At 37.1% G+C, this 20,049-nt stretch overlaps 2 protein-coding genes across 3 annotated transcripts in view; both read left to right on the plus strand.

The window, feature by feature from the left end:
* LOC127938158 (paired mesoderm homeobox protein 1-like) lies at positions 1-6,826 on the plus strand. 2 transcript variants are annotated; one of them, XM_052534591.1, is made up of 5 exons: positions 1-779; positions 3,380-3,555; positions 4,586-4,767; positions 5,492-5,553; positions 5,776-6,826. In XM_052534591.1, the coding sequence occupies exons 1-5, from the start codon at positions 533-535 to the stop codon at positions 5,829-5,831; spliced, it is 723 nt and encodes a 240-aa protein (XP_052390551.1). In that variant the 5' UTR covers positions 1-532; the 3' UTR covers positions 5,832-6,826. The 2 variants fall into 2 exon arrangements, with proteins under 2 accessions (XP_052390551.1, XP_052390550.1); XM_052534590.1 differs by lacking the exon at positions 5,492-5,553 and having other exon boundaries at positions 2-779; positions 5,776-6,823.
* A 1,331-nt stretch (positions 6,827-8,157) lies between these two features.
* The window catches only part of LOC127938234 (myomegalin-like), a 33,796-nt gene continuing 21,904 nt past the window's right edge, over positions 8,158-20,049 (plus strand). Inside the window, exon 1 of the mRNA XM_052534694.1 lies at positions 8,158-8,223. Within this exon, the coding sequence (XP_052390654.1) occupies positions 8,158-8,223 (66 nt within the window). The remainder of the gene's footprint in view (positions 8,224-20,049) is intronic.

Below are 20,049 nucleotides of genomic sequence, written 5' to 3' on the forward strand. Positions count from 1 at the left end.
CCATTTTTCATTTACAATCCACTCCATTGCATGCCAGTGAGCGCGCCGTTTGAAGTGCCAGAACGCGCGCGGGCGCGTGTGCGTGAGTGAGCAGAGAGCACGGCGTGGAGCAGAGGAGAGAGCCAACAGCTTCGGGAAGGCGGTGGAGTGTCCTGCCTCCTCTCGATGCTTTACACACATGCATCTGAAAGGCATCAGCATTTCTGGATCGGTGCTCAGTCAACAGCTTTGGAGCCCGGGAAGTTTTTCCCCCTCTATTGAACCAACAATACTTTGCAGAAACTGATTATATGGCTACGAGGGAAATGATTCCTCAGACTTCGTCTTAATAGTTCTATTAAATTCCACAAAGTTTTAGACCAGGTTGAAGTATTGTTCCACCTGGATAAGTAGCTATCACAGTCAGCAAAGGCAACGAACACATCGATTTGGAGGCGTTGTTTCTTATGAGTTTGTCTTCAAATATACGCAAGGAGGACCTGTTTGGTTAACCTAATACGCCGTTTTTTTTCTCTTGCATCGTATTTGCGTCATGACTTCTAGTTATGCACATGTAATGGACAGACAAGCATCCATATCCAGCAGACTGGAGAGTCCCATCACAGCCAACCTGGAAAACCTGCAAGCCAAAAAGAACTTCTCGGTGAGCCACCTGTTGGATTTAGAGGAGGCTAGAGAAATGGTCGGTTCTCAGGCGGACGACAGTGTTGGTGAAACGGGCAGGACTATGCTTGAATCGCCGGGTTTAACCAGCGGCAGTGATACAACACAACAGGAGAGTAAGTCTGCTCATATTCCATAAGAAAACCAAGTGTTGTAAGGCAGAATCATTTATATTGAACACTACAGAAAATAAACAGCAGACTGATAGCCAACAAAAATACTGTCAAATTGTACTTGATACTGTAAGTGTTGTGCAAGAGATAGAATTTTGTCTGTAAATAAAATTTAGGATTTACTAGCCTACTATAGCTACCGTTTTGTTATTAGCAAATGTGTAGACAGGTGATAGCCTACGAAAACTCTCTCCTAAAATAATAATAGAAGAAAGAATTCCGCTTGAGAAACGTTTTTGGGTCGTGAATGCATAATAATTTATGATTGTTGACATTCCAGCCCGTAATGAATTAATGAAAATATGACCCCATAAACGTCGTGAACCTGCTTCCTGAAATCGGCTATATTTTCATAATTTGTTTTATACAATATTCAGCAGAACATATGCAACGGGTGGTGTTGGGGGTTATCAAAAGCAATGACAGGCAAATGTCATTTTTTTTTTTTTTAGTTTTCTTAATCTAAGGAAAATATAAACGATAAAAAGGGCGCTAGAAAAAAATTAAAAAAATAATAAATCTACTTTCTTGACCTTTTCAGTCAATTAAGATCATCAGGAGAACATGCGATTATGGTATCAAATAGCAAACTTTCATTACAGATCTACTAATATATGCCAAGTCGTGTTTTCTGTGCCTTGCTGGAAATAAAAAAAGAAGAAAAAAATGATGGCCTGTTGCTTTCTCTCAAACCTATGTTACAGTGGAATTATTTTATTAACCTAAAATTTAGAATGCTATATTACGGGTATAAGCCCTACTTTTTACATTAAGCTTTCCATTTTGCTTATGTCCTATTTATTTATCATTATATCTAAGGGAATCACGTTTGCTTGTACATTGCCGTTATTATGGTAGTGAAATTCACAATTTAATGACAATAATAATTACTTTTCCATCAACTGATTCTGTTGTAGGCCTATTTTTAAGACCGTATCTCTATTCTGAATTGTAAATTATATTAGGTAAAAGTAGAAAGAGGTTGTCGTCATTATTGCATTGTCTGACACGAGTCTGCATTTGTTTTTGTTTTTTAGTTTACTCACCAGCCGCGCGCGCAGAAGATTAAATGCGTTAGTTCTCTTTTGCTGTGCAAACCAACTATTCCCACACATCATTCACATAGCTATAATTTCAAACCGTGAGTACGTGATTTGGTTTTAGATTATAAATTACAGTTTAGCTAAGTAATTTATGTTTTTAAGGACAACATTTTGATGAAATTTGCCCCCAAATTTGATTAAATTCGCACTGAAATGTATGTGCTAATGGTCTTATTGTTGTCATCTCTTGAGGATTGTTCCAAGATGAGTAATTCCAAATACAGGGAAATCAGAAAAAGGTTTCATGAGTCTAATATTCTTGTTTTATATTTTGTTAGAATCCATTCACTCATGAATTATTTGTCAGTCTTTTCCCTAAAATTCTTGGACTTGTTTTGTTGAAGCATTTTTAAGCATGCCCCATGACAAACCAAATGCCCCATTAAACCACTTCAATTTTCATTTAGATGTAGAAAACAAGAAGTTTAAATAGTAATTAAACTGACCTTTACAATTTGAAATTGAACCAATAAAATGCTGGCATTTAACAATTTTTACAACAACCCTAAAGGGCCTATACCCCCTGCTATGCCTAGGTCAAATGTCAGTGTTCATCTTGTGATCCTTTTGGAAAATTATAGTAGTGTAACTACTGTTGTCATGAAAAGTAAAGGGATGGCAACCCCATAGGCTGCAGTTTGTCTGTGCTTTCAGATGATTATCAAGTCTCACAAGTTAGGTCTGTGCTTTTGGCTGTAAATAACCAATGGGAATAAGCTCTTTAAACATTATATGCCTGTTTTGACATGCTTCTTTTCTATATTCTACATTATTTATTTATTGCTTGATTGTAAAAGTACAAGTGAAACAAACAGTGGACATTTTGCAGTGCTGTTGGCCAGACTAAATAACAGCAAAGGCATTTCTATGGTATGTTTATAAATCTTTCCTTTAGTGCTAACAAAAGGTAAAACATGAGCAAGAACAAAAACCATGATCACACGTGATCGCAACCATGATCGTTTGTCTAAAGAAATCCATGATATGAAAAGCAAAGTTAAAGCTATATTTATAAATGACTTGAGGGGGAAAATTATCCCCTGTTATGGGCTCTGGTCTTGTGAGAAATAGCTAAAGTACAGTAATGCCCACTGGGTTAATAACTAGAATCACTTCACCAGCTGCAGTGTAAATTTGTGTTAAATGTTATTTTTCAAGCCACTGAAAAAAAATACAAAAGGGAAAAATTTTAATATTATATTCTAATAAATAATTGTTTGTGAATTATGATTGTTTCAATGAGGCTTTCTTTAAATTTTAAAACTTATTAATACGTATCATCTGTTATTATTTCAAAATCAGTATCATACGAAATAACAATAATGGCTATGATAATAACTGTAACATGATGCGAACTCAGCACCTGCAGATGGACATTAAATTTGAATTATATAAAAGCTGCATCTCCAGATATAACTTTATATGTGTGTGTTTTACCAGATGAGCAGCTGAACTCAGAAGAAAAGAAGAAGCGGAAACAACGGAGGAATAGAACCACATTCAACAGCAGCCAGCTGCAAGCGCTGGAGCGAGTGTTTGAGCGGACACACTACCCAGATGCCTTTGTTAGAGAAGACCTGGCACGCAGGGTCAATCTCACCGAGGCTAGAGTTCAGGTGAACTTCACACTCCTCAATCACCATCTGCTCTCTATTGGGTCTTTATTGGTTGATTAGAGAATGCATCAATTTTGAGAATTTCTTAAAAAAGCGTACCGAGCTGTATGCATAATACAAAATCAAAACTAGATTTAACCATTTGCCTAATTCAAGGTTTCAGCTAAGGATGCAGTTACAGATGTACGTGATGGTAACACTGTGGCCCCATCGTCAGAGTTCAGTATGATTGTTTAAAAATCCCCAGCCGATCACTCTGCCTCTCAGCACACATGCTGTAGGCCGCAGCCAGTCTCCACATTCTCCTGTAATGAGACTGTTTTTGTAGAAAGATGGGGATTATTCCCGTTTATAGTTCAGGAGAAGGAAGGGGAGAATGAAAGGAAAGAAATAGAACAAACACATCTGCAATTAATGTGTCCCAGAAAGGGAGCAATACAGAAATGCTTTGATAAAAGAGACTCTGAGCTCATTCCTCAGGCGCTGCGTAACCGGACACTGTGCCTCCACCAGGCCTGGTGCTGCAGCCAAGGATTCGAGATCTGGGCTTCCTGCTCTGTCTTCAACCATGTTTCTCAAGCACATTTGCTCACTCTTCAAACCTCTGATGTGTCTTCTGCAAAAGGTGTACAAGTGTGCACCAGCGGATCAGGATACATTTCAAAAAGTGCAGCCAGATATTGTCCTACAAGGACAAAATGCAGTTATGTTAAGTATGAAACAGAAAGAAATTTTTTTTTGAATGCATTTGATTTAATATAAATCTTCACACTCTGTGGCTGAGCCAGTCATGTAAGTAGGGAACAATTTCAAGCATTAAAAAAGGTCACAGAACAAAATAAAATAAAATCATCTCAAATTTTACTGATTTGATCTACTGTAGCATTTTTGTTTTTGATGCAGGCAATATTATACCAGCTATGTTTTCAATCTAACAATGTGCTTTCGTTTGCAATTTGACTTCAATCGCTGTACAATAAGTATCCGGAGTAACTACAATAACGTTTCATTTCGGCTTGTGTTCTCATAGGTGTGGTTCCAAAACAGACGGGCAAAGTTTCGGCGCAACGAGCGGGCAATGCTGGCCAGTAAGAACGCTTCACTTCTCAAATCGTACTCAGGCGATGTAACAGCTGTGGAGCAGCCTATCGTCCCCCGTCCCGCACCCCGTCCAAACGACTACCTGTCCTGGGGAAGCGCTGCCCCGTACAGGTAACTCTCTTTAGTCCTTCTCATCAGAGCGCTCTGGTTACATTTCATTTCCTTTCTGTGTGCTTTCTGCTCTCCTGCCGTGACTTCTTCTTCTCATGTCTTCTTCTTCCAAATGTTTTAGATTAGATTTTTTTTGTACAGTTTCATTCTTAAGCTCTCTTGTTTTCCTTCAAAATTTGGTGGAGTCGGAGGGCCGTGCTGACAAACAAGCAGAAACGGCAATGCTCCGGTATAATAGTCCAAAGTAGCACAAGGACTGGCTAGCAAGTCGTTTTCCGCTGCTCTTTGTGAAAGTAAAGGACAGCCGATCCCCTGATGATGAAGTGATAATCTGAAAACAAACCATATTAAATCCGCCTGTGACCCTCATGACCTTTAGGCCATAGGATACAAATTGATTTTCAAACGGAGAAAAATCCATTGGGCAGGATTTTTTGTGACTCTAGTTACATTTTGCTTGTGATTTACAGTAATCTTCTTTCTTAAATGCCGTATAGAGTAACTGATTCTGCCACTCCGGCCAAAAACCTTTTTCCCAGCAGCTGAAATATGCAGCTCGGCTGGGAACACTTTCTGGCATGAATGCGCATTTGACCAGCGACCATGCCAGTAAAACGAGGTTGCACAATTTCAACACACACCTAATGTATTGCTGTGCGTATATAATGCATACATATTAATGCAGTATTTCTGAAGAGTTATTAACAATTTATATATTCTTAAGCTGGTACCCAAGGCCGGAGGGAGGGCCAATGCGAGTGCCACAGAAAATGCTGCCCACAGAAAGCAAGTACTTTTTACATTTCTTTTTAAGGTTTATAATTTAAATTGAAAAATTAAGCGCTATAATTTTGATTAACATGAAGACAATAAACATTTTCTATATTTCTTCTTTATTTATTTTTCATTTTAATTTAGTGCTTATGTCCCATCAGTTAAATCTACTTGAATTTGGAATACATTTAGCATGTTAAAATTTTAATGGACTGTCTCATACCTTATTTTCAGCACCATGGCAACCTACCCACCCTCTTGTGCCAACACCACTTCCACACAGGGAATGAATATGGCCAACAGCATTGCTAACCTGAGACTGAAGGCCAAAGAGTACAGCCTCAATCAGGTGCCCACTGTCAACTAAGCCTGAAACGAGGGACGAGATGAGGGGACAAAGAGAAGCAAGAGATGTTGAGAAGACTGAAGAGCTGGATTACGGTAGTTTAGCCTTCGGCAGTGTCAGAGCAGAGTGGATGTGACTTTTCGCCCCCTCCTAAAACAATGGAATTGCATTGGTGTCCCTCTCATATGGCTTTTTTCTTCATCACAGATGAAGGTAGGTTTTTGAGAAACGTAATCTCATTTTGTTCAGATCCGAAGATTATAAAGAAGGCGCAAGGTCTGCTCTTTGGAGAACAAATCAACGAGCAGGGCTCCGCTAAATCCATAAGAAGCGGCAGACAGAGTGTCTGGATGTTATAAGCTGTTCCTTGTTCTTTTTTGGCTTTATTTTGGGTCAACCGGACGGAAAGTAAAGACACTTTCATGGCAAACTTTGGAGGACTGTTGTTCACCATTCACCACTGAATGGTTTAAATTACACAAGAGGTTTATTGCTGAGATTTGGCAAAATAGTGACCCAAAATGTCTCCATGTCTACATCTAATAGAATTAAGACACATTTGTGGACTTTAATCAGTAAAAATGAGATGTTTAAAACTATCAATGCTGGTGAGAACATTGGGGTCGGATTACATCTTTTAATGTGTTGAATATTACACCACTGTTTAAGGTAAATACTGTGCTCCATGGTGACTGATGTATCTGCTCACAGTGCATTAACACAACTATGTTTCTGTTTTTTTTTACCAATTATATTTTCCTTCTTATATTTGGAGACCATATAGTAATAAAACATTTTCAAGCAATAAATCTTATACCTTGTGTTAAATCCCGCAGTTGTAGAGGCACGCATAATTGTTTTTGCTAAATGCACATATTTGAGAAACTGTTGCAGGAAACAGTATTATTACCTCAACATTACCTTACAAAATATATCCATATGTTACATTTCTTGCTTTATGTTAGTCAAAACACCAATATTGAAACTGTTATTAAAAACAATTTTAGAGTATCATACAATACTTTGCAATAATGTTGAGCTATGATTCTCTGGTTGTGTTGATCCTGTCTAAACATTTCAGAACTTTTTTTTTAACAAATGCTGATTCATCATGGTTTGCCTTCTTACAAAGAAAGAAAATAACTTTCTGAGCAATTATCTGTAACTTTATTTGTTTACATGTGTGTAGACATTGGGGAAATTCCGAGCGTCTAAGTTTAAATCTGGTTACCAATTATGTCCTATATAATACAAGCAGATAGCCACAATGGTAAGCATTTTTATGTCACAGCATAAAGGGAAGTGAATCCCAGTTACAGCTATTTTTCTATAGGGGAAAGAAAATACAGAAAGAAAGTATGTCTGCATTTTCTTACACTTAAAATAAAGTAAAAAAAAAAAAAAAGATTATTTTAAAACCAAACCAATTGCATAAATGCATAAAAGGAAAATTTGTTGATTACAAGACAAAAAATGGATGCTTGCAGAATCACTCAAAACAAAAACTAAAATAAACAAAGTTGATTGAGTCTAATAGAATCCCCCCCCCCCCCCCCCAATAATCCAAGACTGCAGTATAGAGGTACTGACAGCTGTATCTGTGAAACTGAATTAAAGGCTTTATCAGTATATAATGATTAACAATTGTTCCAACAGCTAAAATATTATCTATGTCAATGTATGCAAAAACTGAAATGGCAATTTGCTAACAGTGATATTGTGTAATTTACTTTAAGCTATAAATGCTTATATCACTGACTTATTTATTAATATCCTCCCGATGTCACATATTGAAACTTTCAGCTGCTATTCACTATAGTGAAACCCACTTTCACAAAGCACAAGACTGTAAGTTAGAAGTGCTAGAAATTCTGGGATATTTACTAAATCAAAGACAGTGTCTGTATTTCCCATCATTATTCTCAGCCCAACCTATTGAAAATGCTTTCTGAGGCCTGTGTTTACACCCACGGCCGTTGATTGGTGACATGATACATGTGTATATGTGTGTGTGTGTGTGTGTATGCTAGTACCTTGTTGTCCATCCAGAATGTTGCATGTTCTCCATGCTGTGCTGCCCAGGTCAGGTCGAAGCATCTCACCTTTCAGGCAGCCGGGCCCTGCTGACCTGAAGTGTTTCCAGATGTGCGTAGGCTGTTACCCGTTTGCCCCACCCCCAGCCCCATCACCGTAGGCCTGGGGCCTGGGCCCCCTCCATCAGGGCTGACAGCATCCCCCTCGGATGGGTGTACGTGTAGCCGCTCGAGCAGATGACATACAAACACCTCATCCCCCCAGCACCACATCTGGAGCCTATTACAGAGGAGATGGTCAAAGTGAGCATTGGCGGTTCGGAACAAGCATGTGTGTGGAATATATGTATGATAAGATGGAGATGTTTGGAGTAAGTTTTAGCATGCGTGCATCTATTTACTTCTTGTGACCTTTTTCAGTTTTTGACCCAATTTCCCTTCTAGTCGTTTTTCCTTTGCACCATAACAAATCTACCCTCTTCCATGTCAGCCCACTGTCTATTGGCTTAGGTGCTGAGAACATATGGCCACAGTCAGTTTATCAGTGTGAGCACTTGGATTTGGGTTTGCACAAAATGAAAAGTTACTTGTCTTTTGTAAAATACAATCCAGCTGTGTACAGTGTACTGCAGAAAGGACTGCCAAGACAGCATTGTGACGCTGAATGAGTTGAATGAAATGTGCAGAGTTTACAGATCACAGTCAGCCTTTCAAATGGATTGATTGGCATTTTAAATGCATGGTGAAATTCCCTTGTGTGATTTTTCATGGCTGCTGCACTGTAATAAAGAAAAATGGAGCTTTACAAACTTGCATTAATTCAACTAACCTGATGCTTTCTGGTGTGACTTAAAAATCTGAGTGGTTTGTAATTGAATGGCAGTATCAATAATGATTTATTGTATTCCCTCAAGTAAAAAAAAAAATGCTTTGGTTATCTTTTCAGTATATTTTACTTGATATAAAAATTATATATAGACTAGTCCTTTTTTAAAATATTGGCCTCACACAAACTTGCTAAAAGGAAAGGGAGCGACTCCCCAGTGGCAGCCATATAGCTTTCTATCTTGCGGTGCTTTCACTGTGTCTGTAATTACGGGTTGTCTCTACAAGATCAAAGGATGCTGAGTATTATATAATAGACTTTTGGGGGAAGTTAACTGGCTGTTTGGATGTCTCAGACTTGGATGAATATATTTTATTTTCTATTTCATTATGTATTTTCATTTCTATCCCTTAAACAAACACTAAGCGTGCACAAATCTGGTGGCTGATGTGACATCAGTCTTCATCATCGCCGTATCAACTTCAGCTTCCCCAGCACAAAAAGTCACATCTATTCTCTCAACAGAAGAACTATTTAAAATATTCACTGTTAAAAGGCTTTTATTTATAAATGGGGCAATGGAGAAGTGGACTGGGGTTTGGGTTTACATGGCTCAGAGCAAAACACATGTGAGCTCTGGCCCATCCTGGTGACAGCTTTCAACTCTCCCTGTTCTGGAGTGAGGAACGGAGAAGAAATGCAGACCAAAACATCGTTCTCTCTTGCCAAATTACTTCAGAGCAAAAATCTGTCTTTCCTTCTGTGTGGTTTGGCATTACATTTAAAAAATAAAAAACCCTTCCAATGAAATACAGTTAACCATTTAGTTGACCTTGAAGGGGTCAATAAATAACATCAGGCCTTCTGTATAAGCTACAAGAATATGTAATGCAAAATTTATTATTTCTTGGAATAGCTAAATATTGAGTGGGGCTCATATGGAGAATTAGTAGTTTCCTCAAGTCTCTTGAATTGTAATGTAAGCCTAAAAATAGACAAAAAAAAAGACGTTTATCTTTTATTCTTGCAATTATGAGAAAAAAAGTCAGAATTATGAGGGAAAAAAAAACTATATTGCTGAGATATTTTTCAAACTACTGTTATCTGATATTTACATTTCTATTCATGTGTTCATTGGCTCAACAAACATGACATATTACACACTCATGATCACCATGATGTGGAGTATTTATAGATGCACTTTACATACTAGTCAAATTATTTACCTGAATGAGTAGACTTTCATTGAAAGGATGTGGTTAGAAATAACATTTATTTATGCTTTTATTTGCCAGCTCTAGGAAAGCATGACTGGAAATTACAAGGTCCTTTCCAAAATACCTAATTTAATACAAGCACGCTTCCTTTTCACACTAATAAAATATGCTGTTCTGACTAAAATGTTAATGCATATTACCAAAATACGAAAAAAATGAAATAAAATTCACAAACAAGATCAAACCTGAAGTTTAAACTTTAACTTGCTGACAGGATTCTAATGCCCTGTCACACATTTGCTGATATATTCAAGAAATGTGGAACGGACTGTTTAGGCTGACCTCAGTGTTTAAACTATCACTAATTTGAGCTGGATAACTTCCTGCTTTCATTACTCTTGCCAGCCGGGCTTGGATGACAGAAGGTCCCAGCGGCGCCGGCCTGCTGGAGAGGAAGCAGCTCTGTGACAACGGCGCCCGAGTCAAACATAAAGGTCAACATCCACCGTGCTTCCAAATCCCCCTAGAGCCTGTTAAAACCACAGGACAACGCAAATAGGTTGTGTCACACCATTTCCTCAGGTTTTAAAACAAAGGTCAATTTCTGGAGAGGATAATTTAAGATGTTAATTCAGACATATGATCAGTTCTTCATCAGGGGTCCTTTGCAAGGAAGCCATTCGTTAGGATTACGATGCCTAACACTATGCAGTTTCAAACTTGTGTAGGAAAAGAAATCAAAGACATAAGTGATAGAAATATGAGGAATGAGGTCAGCTGGAGACCTTCAGCAAACATACGCATCAAAAGACAAGGTCAAAAGCTTTTGTTTTAAGAATCCCCCTCCACTTTCAGTAACAGTTAGATTTATATTCTATAGTAGAGTCTATTATTTTAACTTTACAGGGAGAAAATAATCTGGTTATTAATCTTTATTAAAGCCACAATCTTCTGCAAACAGCCGATGCTTAGATCTGCTTACCACTGTTTTGTTTTTTTTCTTCCAAAACTGAGAGAAATAATTTCGATCAATCTTGTTTTCTTTCTAGTTTGGGGTTTTCTATTTCAGAAAGTATCTCTACTGTGTGTGAAAGGAGGTGTAGGGGGGTAAACGCTGAAATGAATATTATTGTCACATCTCAGGCCAGGTCAAATTCCCACCAAATGTGAAATTTGGGGATGACGCCTGCCACGGAAAGTCTGCCTTTAATTTTCTCCACTGGCACACACACTGACATGTGCACGCACGCACACAGCACATGTACACACACATACAGATGCTTGCAAAGAGAGTAGAGGAAAGAAAGAGATACCGGGAGAAGCAAGTGCAGAACAGAGTAAACTTAATGCAAGCCTTTATTCTCCTCAGTTGTCTGATTGAAGTAGTATGGCTGTCATGAGACTCAATGAAAGGAAATTAGGGGTCTTTATTATACAGAGACATTAATGTCAGTGTGAGATGCTGTAAAAATAAATGTAATCATCCACAACTGTTTGTTCTGTGTGTTTAATGGAAGTCGGATAGCTCTACGACAAAATCTGTTCAGAAAGTTTAGTGGATGGTCACACAGTAAAAATTTGCTAAAAAAAAATCATGCTCTATGCTTATAAAGAAAATCAGTGGAACACGGCAAAACTATGTCTAGCACATTTGTGTTAAAAAAAACAACAACAATTAAAAAGCAGCACAGAAAACAAAAGTGAACAGGTCCTATTTACACCTTAGCACCCATTCACACAGTATACGAAAAAAATTGCAAGGCTCAAGGCAATTAAAAACTATTATTCTAATTATTCTAACTTTTAGAACGTTGTGTCATGCACAAAAACGTTCATCTGTCGCATGTTCATATAGAAAACAATGGAAAAGCAGTGCAGTGGAATGCAAAAACATGTTTTATGTGAATGCATTTACAGAGTTGCACAGGTATACCATATGAATTGGCTCAATACACTATATTTGAGTGTTAACATCATCAGTGTTAACTTTAATTATTTTGTTAAGTAATTTCATGTTCTACACAGGGCATAATGTTGTTGGATCCTGTCCACGTCATTTTCTGTCTCAGAACTGAGCTTACTGAGTTGAAGCATTCATCTTGAGTGTTGGCACTGCCTATACACAATCCACAGAATAATGCAGACTAACAAACAAAGAAATCATTTATGATCAACAGGCTTGTTGTAAGAACATTCAGCCATCCGCTGCAGGCTTTGATGTGAGAACAGGGATTGATGGGATTTTAAAAACTGTATCGTGGTGCAGATGTACAGAACTGCACTGGTAAAACTGGGTCCCCACCTTCACTTCCACTAATGAACATAACATTCCTTACGTCTGTAACTGTATATTATATCCAATGTGTTTATTTATCATTTTAAGTCCCATCTGGAGCCTGTTTTAAAATTTAGAGAGACCATACGTGAGGTTTGAGATATTAGGCTTTGTTTAACTATATTAATCAAAAGTATATTTATATAAGACTAGCTCTTTACAAGGTCCTATGAATAAATTGTAACATTTTTCAAGCATGTACCCTGTGAGGCTTGTAAATCATTTGGCTCATAAAGATATGCGCAAGTATTTAAAACTCGGTTTGTTGATGTTTTTATATTGGCATTGATTGAAAGTAAGCAGCCCTGAAAGCCACAGGTGAGCATGACGTCTTGGCTCATATTTAGCTCTTACACTAAGGGAAAACCTAGTAACCATCTGTCTGCATTTAATAAAAAGCATTCCACCGCCTTTTGAATTAATAAAATATTACACTGCAACATTCAAGAATGTCTTTAGACATGAATTATGCACCAATGGACCTCTTTTGGCTTCCAGGGATGGAGCAATTCTTCGGTTTCCCTAGAATTATTGGTTTCAGAAACAAAGGAAGTCCAACTGTAACTTTCTTGTTTCCATGTGCTAGAATTATTCTTTCTCAGCTTGGCAAATTTTAATTGGGAAACACATTAATCTTCATTATAATTTCAACAAATGCATTTAGACATCTAAAACACACTAATTTACATAACCAAGTCAAATAGTAGCCTACATAGTACAGGGAGTCGAATCAATGAATCAATTTTGTCAATCTGTTCATTTAAACAACCTGAACAAACCAGTTCAAAAGAATGAATTAGATTTTCCAACACTAACATGAGTGTTGGGATAAATCAGTTCACTACTAGAATTAATCAGACTTGTAAACTCTATATGAGAGAGGGGATTCATTCAAATGAATCCACAAAAACAGAGAAAGAGATAGAGACCATTTGCTTAAATATTAAAACAAAATAGGCTAAGGCTGTATGGGTGATTATTTAAAAAATAATATGCCAAAATAATCCACAGCAAGTTAGCATTCACTGCCAGACAAAGTCACAGACTCCAGTGGACGCCATTGTAATAAAAACTACCCATCTATGTGCTTTGTTGTCCAGATGAGGCTTTTCTTGCATTGGGAACAGCAGCTTGCGCTCCAGCCCTGCTGCTCTGAGGGGAGCACACTGGAATTTGGCGAATTTCCCCTTTTCGTGCACTGGACTTGTTCACTCACTGCCAACTCTGGGCTCCATTTCTCCTCCACATGGATTCTTCCCTCAGGGGTCACCATGACAGCGAGCAGATCGATAATTAAAAAAAACAAAAATGGGAGCCTGTGGACACAGAGGGCAAAGTGTAATATTAGCATAGACATTGAAGAATGCCTGACGAATCACAGGCTGTTATGACAGCTCCAAACAAACCCGGGACGACTGAGGGACAGAGTGATGACTGGGTAAGACAGGGAGGGGCCAGTTAATGACACCCCACCCAAAAACCCCTCTGAATCATGCATTCTGTCATAAATTGCTCTTTAAACATGTAAGGCTGTACACTAATTCAGAAAGGTCAACGTCTGAGAGCACTAGTGAAAATGCTTCAATTTTGCAGTTACAAAAATTATTTCTAACGATATATATATATAATGAGCATAACAATAAAATAAGTAAAGTTATTGAATAGTGACCAAAAAATAGAGCAGAATATTAATTATTTTTATTTTTATATATTTCAATTAAGTGTCCTTTTTCTCCTCATTTTCTTTTGTTTTTAATGTCTCATAAACTTAAAACCTCCTATTTATCTCCAGATTTAAAATATAAGAGGTCTCAGATGTTTGTACACGTATTTTAAGACTTGAAGGTACTTTTACTTTGAACAATATTTTGTCTGCAGTCTAAGAAAACTCAAATTCGAAAAGCCGGAATTTGCTGTGTAAATATGAAGGTATTTTCTGTATGGATTTTTCACAGGTGTTTTGAATTACGCACTGCATTGCCTTGTGTTTTAGTGAAGGAAATGTCTGAAAACTTAACGGTAAGGCTACTGGTAATCCATTTTTTCTACCATTTTTTCTTATACAATGTGGGCTTACCCCCATAGTCAAAAAAGTGCATTTCCTCATAATGGAAGCTAATACATTGACAATAAACTGGCTGTCTGAAATAATTATTAGGGAGTCAAATTAATGAAATTGACTTAGACAACCTACTGGTGTGCTTTAACAAGTTTTGGCCACAAGATGGCCTTAAAATGCTCAGAAAGCAGCAGCAAGCATAGCTTTTAGATGGTTGTTGGTCGCAGAGGTACCATGTGTTTTTCGTGACCCCAAAACATTTGACAACAATTTGTTTATTTCCATGTTGTTGTGGGTAAATTCTGAAGGTTGGAGTTGTTTGGTAGTCTAAATGAACTAGTAACTAACACATAATTAGGCTTTTCAAGTAAAGTGTTACTCCAGTAGTGAAAATTGTTTCCTTGCACACCAAAAGGAGAAAAAGAGAGCCAAAATATGTTACAATCTCTTTTCTCATTCTTCAACTGACTCACAATCTGTAATTATCTTAGAAATAGGTTATTAACACCTTTAAACGAGGTTTTAAAGTAAAAAAAAAAAAAAGATGTGCCACATGTGACCTGAACCAAACTTTTTAACTCACCTCTAGAACCCAATAACTACTTTGTTGATATCCTGTAGCAATGTGAGCTATAATTTTCTCCCTTCTTTTTACTTCCCTGTCTTTCTTTTCTCCCCTATTCATATTTAGTACAGTCAAAGAGAGCTGGTTCTGAAAATGCTTTTCCAGTCTGTAATTTTTGTATGTACTTTAAAAAGAAAAATGGTTTAAGTGGCTTTATGGGGCTGGGCATAATAAATGACAATCTGCTCAAACAATGGTTCGACTTTGGGCCAAACTACCTGTTTTTCTGACCAATGGCAGACAATGTGTTGGAAACCTGTTTTAAAAACAGTCTTGTGATTGTGTTTTCGTTCACGCTAAAAACAAAAATGACATAGGCTACTATGCGAATCCTATTGTATTGTTTAGTTTTATTTTAAAACAAATAAAGAAACTGAGTCTAATAGATTTAGGTCATGTTTTAGTTAAATAATAATAGTAACATTTATGGGGGAAACTAGTTGTCATGGAAAATATTATAGATAGCCTACAGGTTCATCAATAGCGTTGTTGTTTCGGGGGGAAAATATAGGCCTATATATATATATACATGTTTTAAAAATGTCAAATGTCTGTATGTCACCTTAAAGTGGTGATTTTTGGCCCATCCCAACTCAGAGGTCTTGACCTTTTTGACTAAACTACTAATTAAAATAATAGGAAAATCCAAATTTTGACATAATCTGCCCTCAAGTGCACCTGGGATGCTCGTATACAATTTGGACATTTGTTATCATGCATTCAAGTTGTAAAAATAACACACAATTTAGTTTACATAAATTATTACTTTGCTTGATGGTTCATGTGCTCAGAATTCATAAATATGATATTTCCAAATCCACTTGAAGGCTGAAAAATATATTGTTTTTTTAATTATTTTCATTTGAATGATTAAATATTTGTTTTAAATTAAGATTCAGCTTAAACAGTAAAACATATTTTGACCGTATTTAAGTGCCATTTGAGAAAATTTTTCCTCACTATTATGTCATGTCAGTGTTTGTGTAGTTTCTGTTAGATTTTGATCTAAACTAGGAGTAAACTACAGCAATTATAGGACATTACTAATGTTCGTAGTCACAATATGTGTTCAGGCACATTCGTTTTCTTCTGGAGATTGCTGGTAAATGCTACAGCATATGTGAGAGCAGCTGTTTGATGTTATCTCAATGTCATTTTACTTCTGTGAATATTTTTAGTTTTTGATGAGTAGGAATGCTAAAATGAATCTGACAATGGCTTTCTTAGCATTGCATCTGCTTCCTAATGGTTTTTTAATTGTAATTGACATAATATTACGTCTGCTTCTAATTCTACTGTCGCAGATGGACGTTTAGCAAGGAATTGTAGGAGTTATACAACTTCATTAACAGCTTTTAAAAAATGTGACAGAGTTAATTACATAGTCCATCGGCCCCACACCCACCACCCCTACCCCTACCCCTACACACAGACGTATATACACAATGAAGGACATGTCCTGTTTCTAATCAGCCAGGATTGCCTGGGATTCATTTTACACATATGGCAACCCAGAATTTCCCTGTCAGTGCTGCAAATTCATTATATACAAGACACAGAAGCATGAACAATTCCACCAGTGATATGATTAAATAATAATAACTGTAGCCAGCCCTGTCTACATACCATGTAATGATTGGTAAATGTAACCATAACACGTGAGGTCATAGACGTCTTAATGCTTGAAAAAATTTCACTCACATTGCGTTTCAAAAATATTATGGGATAAAAGGGTGCTCTGTTGCTATATGTTCATGGTCTATAAAAGTACTGCACGTGGTGATGTAATAGCTGTTAGGATCACCTGCTCTGAGGCAAAGTGCTCACTATGAAAGAATCCACTTTTCTGATATGAAATGGGCTGTTTGTGGTTTAGTTCTAGAGTCCTGTGTGACTTGTGGTTCTCCGTTCGTCGTCCACCCAGCAGCTGGTCCTGGGCAGCTGTTCAAACACAGGGATTTCAGATTGAAGGGTGGGAACACAGTGCAGTCTCAGTGGTAATTACAGGGTCACCGTGGCTCCTGGGTTAGATACACTACCTCTTTCGATGTTATTGGAAATATACTTAGTGTGATTCTTTCTGTAGATTTCATATATTCTTTATCTATCTTAAGATTTACTTTCTCCTTGAAAGTCAAAGCATCTTTAATCATTCTATTGAGCTCCAAACTCACTGGCATATTGACTCAGGAGTAATGCATGCCATTTCCCAGGCCTGCAAAAAGACAAACAGTAGGATTAATGAGGAATGAAATCTATGATGATGAACAGTTAGCAGACTCTTCCAATGTCAATTATTTTACTGGGGGAAGACTTTGTAAATATGTAACTTGCCTGAATGGCATTTCTCGTACTGCTCTTGGTGTCAGTCTGTGCCTTGTAAAAAAAAAATGTGACGTAACTGTTGTGAGAAGCTTCATTTAAAGGGGCAGTTCACTCACAATTAAAAATGTTGTCATCTTTTATTAACCCTTACATCATTTGGAATGAAAAAAACAGACTTCCTACTGCTTTTTTTTTTTTTTGTAATGCAGTTAGAGTGAATGGGACTGAAACTTTCAAGTTTCAAAATAACCCTAAGCACCTTTTTGAAATCCTAGTAACAGAGAGGAATTTAATTCATTATTAAAGCCATTATTTAATGATAATGATCTGCTCCAGTGAGCTGTTAAATGGTAAAAAAGTACTTTGGGATTCAATGGCTACCATCAACTGTTTGGTTACCAACAATCTTCAAAATATTGTATTTCACCAGAAGAAAGAAACTCATACAGGTTTGGAACAAGTAGAGTGTGAGTAAATGATGACAAAATGTTCTACTTGGGGTGCACTATCCCTTTAGCTGTAATTAAATCAATAAACCATTAAGTTGAACTTGAGAATCATATCAGTCCGATTTTAAGAGCTAATCGTACAGATTGGTTTTGTAAATGGAATCATCCCATTCATTTTAAATACCCGACTCAAAATAATAATTCATTCATGAATGGGATATTGCTAGTTCTGTCATGAAATCTTATGAATTCTGAGAATTATGACGGAAGTGAAAAAACATAACCTACATTTTGGCATGTTTTTCACTGATTTCAGATGACTTTAAATATAGTTTCTAAAATAAAATGATATATAAATGTTTGATGAAAAACTTGAATTGATAAAAGGCAAAAATGTTAAATGTTGCCATAAAACTTAAATGAAATGAAAATGCTAAAAATGCTAAAATAATTATTGAGTTAAAGTTACTAACAAATAAAAATAAATGAAAGATAAATAGAAATATTCTAAAAATGATTGAAAATATGAATCAATACTCTAATTGTATATAAATAATACTACAATAAAAATGACTCAAGTCACACATGGAACAGTTTTAAGATACTATTGTGGTGCTTGAAAGATTTAGTCCCTGTTTTTATTAATTGCATTTTAATTCTCTTCAAAAATGTCATTAGGAATTTAAATAGGTTTGGCAATACATGAGAATAAGTAAATAAATAATGACACAATGTAAATTTTTGGCGGAACTATCCCCTCATAAAACATGTGTGTGTGTTCTTTCTAACTTCCATAAAATGTCATGCTGTATCATTAAATGTCTCAGTGAGATGTAGTATGAAAATGTGAATATTTCTCTGACTAAACTGATTTATTAAATAATAATTAAATATTAAATACCTACAGACATGTCTATGTCTATCTGTGTCCCTCTCTCATCATCCCTCCTCTCAGCTCATAGACAGTAACAGCTAGGAGTGAATAGACCATTTTACAACTTAAAGGATGCTCCTCAAGCCTGGGCAGGAAGGCCCAATGTGGTTTGTAGTTGAAAACCACGCACACACACCCTCCTCCACACACATAGAGAAACCTGTCTTTAAGCATACACGAACAGACTAATCTTTCAGGGTAAGGCAGTAGTGCTCTGTGTGTGTGTGTGTGTGTGTGTACCCTCACCTCTGTGCTGTTTGCCACTTACCAGCCCTGTATGTGTGTTTCACTGACTGGCCATGCCACGTCAAATGACCGTCTCCTGCTTGATGTCCAGAGAGAAATAGCAATTTTGCCCTGCATGTGTGTGTGCGAGTCTGTTTGGTTGGACTCCTGACCAGCATAGTCTTTGGAAATGAAGATTTCTTCACTACAACACTGGATTGAGATCAGAACCACAGAAGAGAGTCTAGCTTTTTCCCTCTGTAGGAGCTGAGTTTGTTCCCGTTCTGTTCTTTTTCAACTTTTGTGTGGTTTGGATGTCGCAAAAGATGAGTGGATTTCTGTATCGTGGCAGGTAAGCTATTCACCTCTTACAGAGCGGGAAACATATATTTCAGGAGAGAAGACAGCTTGCTTTCTGTTTTTTGGGGGGAATTTGTTGTTGTATTACTGTGTGTCCCAACCATGTCTTTGGGATTTGTTTGTTGAGTCTGAATCCATGCATAACTTTCAGTAATTTGAAAAATGTGGGAGAACAGTGTCTGGTTTGCCTCATCGCAAGGCTGAAATCATTACATTGGTACACTTTGCATGAGTAAATGAAGTACAGAACGTTCTTTCAATGCTATTTTTGTTTATGCAACTCTGAACTCACATGGGAATAATAAACTATGACTCTCTGTGCAATACCACTGTTTAAACAGCATTCACATTTGAGCACACCATTCGTCAGTGTGGAGGAGTTTATTTCTCAGCTGACCACTAGCGTGATTATGAGTGACCTAGAGCAGGTGGCCATGACTCTGCCATCTGAAGCTACTGGGCATGTTTTGTATATATGTGATGAAGCTGAATTGCATTGTTTCCTTCTCCATGGAAAATCTTACGGCAGTGGTGGCTGTTTACAGAAACAAAAGAGGAACGTTAGAAGCTCATTAGCATTGGTCCATCCCCCATGTTATGCGCACCTTAGTGAGAGGATCATGCCAACATGGTAAAGTAGTTGACACCATCGGTTAAATTAAATGGCCCGATCTATCACACTACTGTCTGGCCTGTATTATTGTCTGAACCCGTTTATCTGATAGGTGTTAAAAGCTCATGTGGGATAGTCATCATTTAATAGGACTTCACGAA

Source organism: Carassius gibelio, chromosome A20, assembly GCF_023724105.1.
Source record: "Carassius gibelio isolate Cgi1373 ecotype wild population from Czech Republic chromosome A20, carGib1.2-hapl.c, whole genome shotgun sequence".
Taxonomy (NCBI): domain Eukaryota; kingdom Metazoa; phylum Chordata; class Actinopteri; order Cypriniformes; family Cyprinidae; genus Carassius; species Carassius gibelio.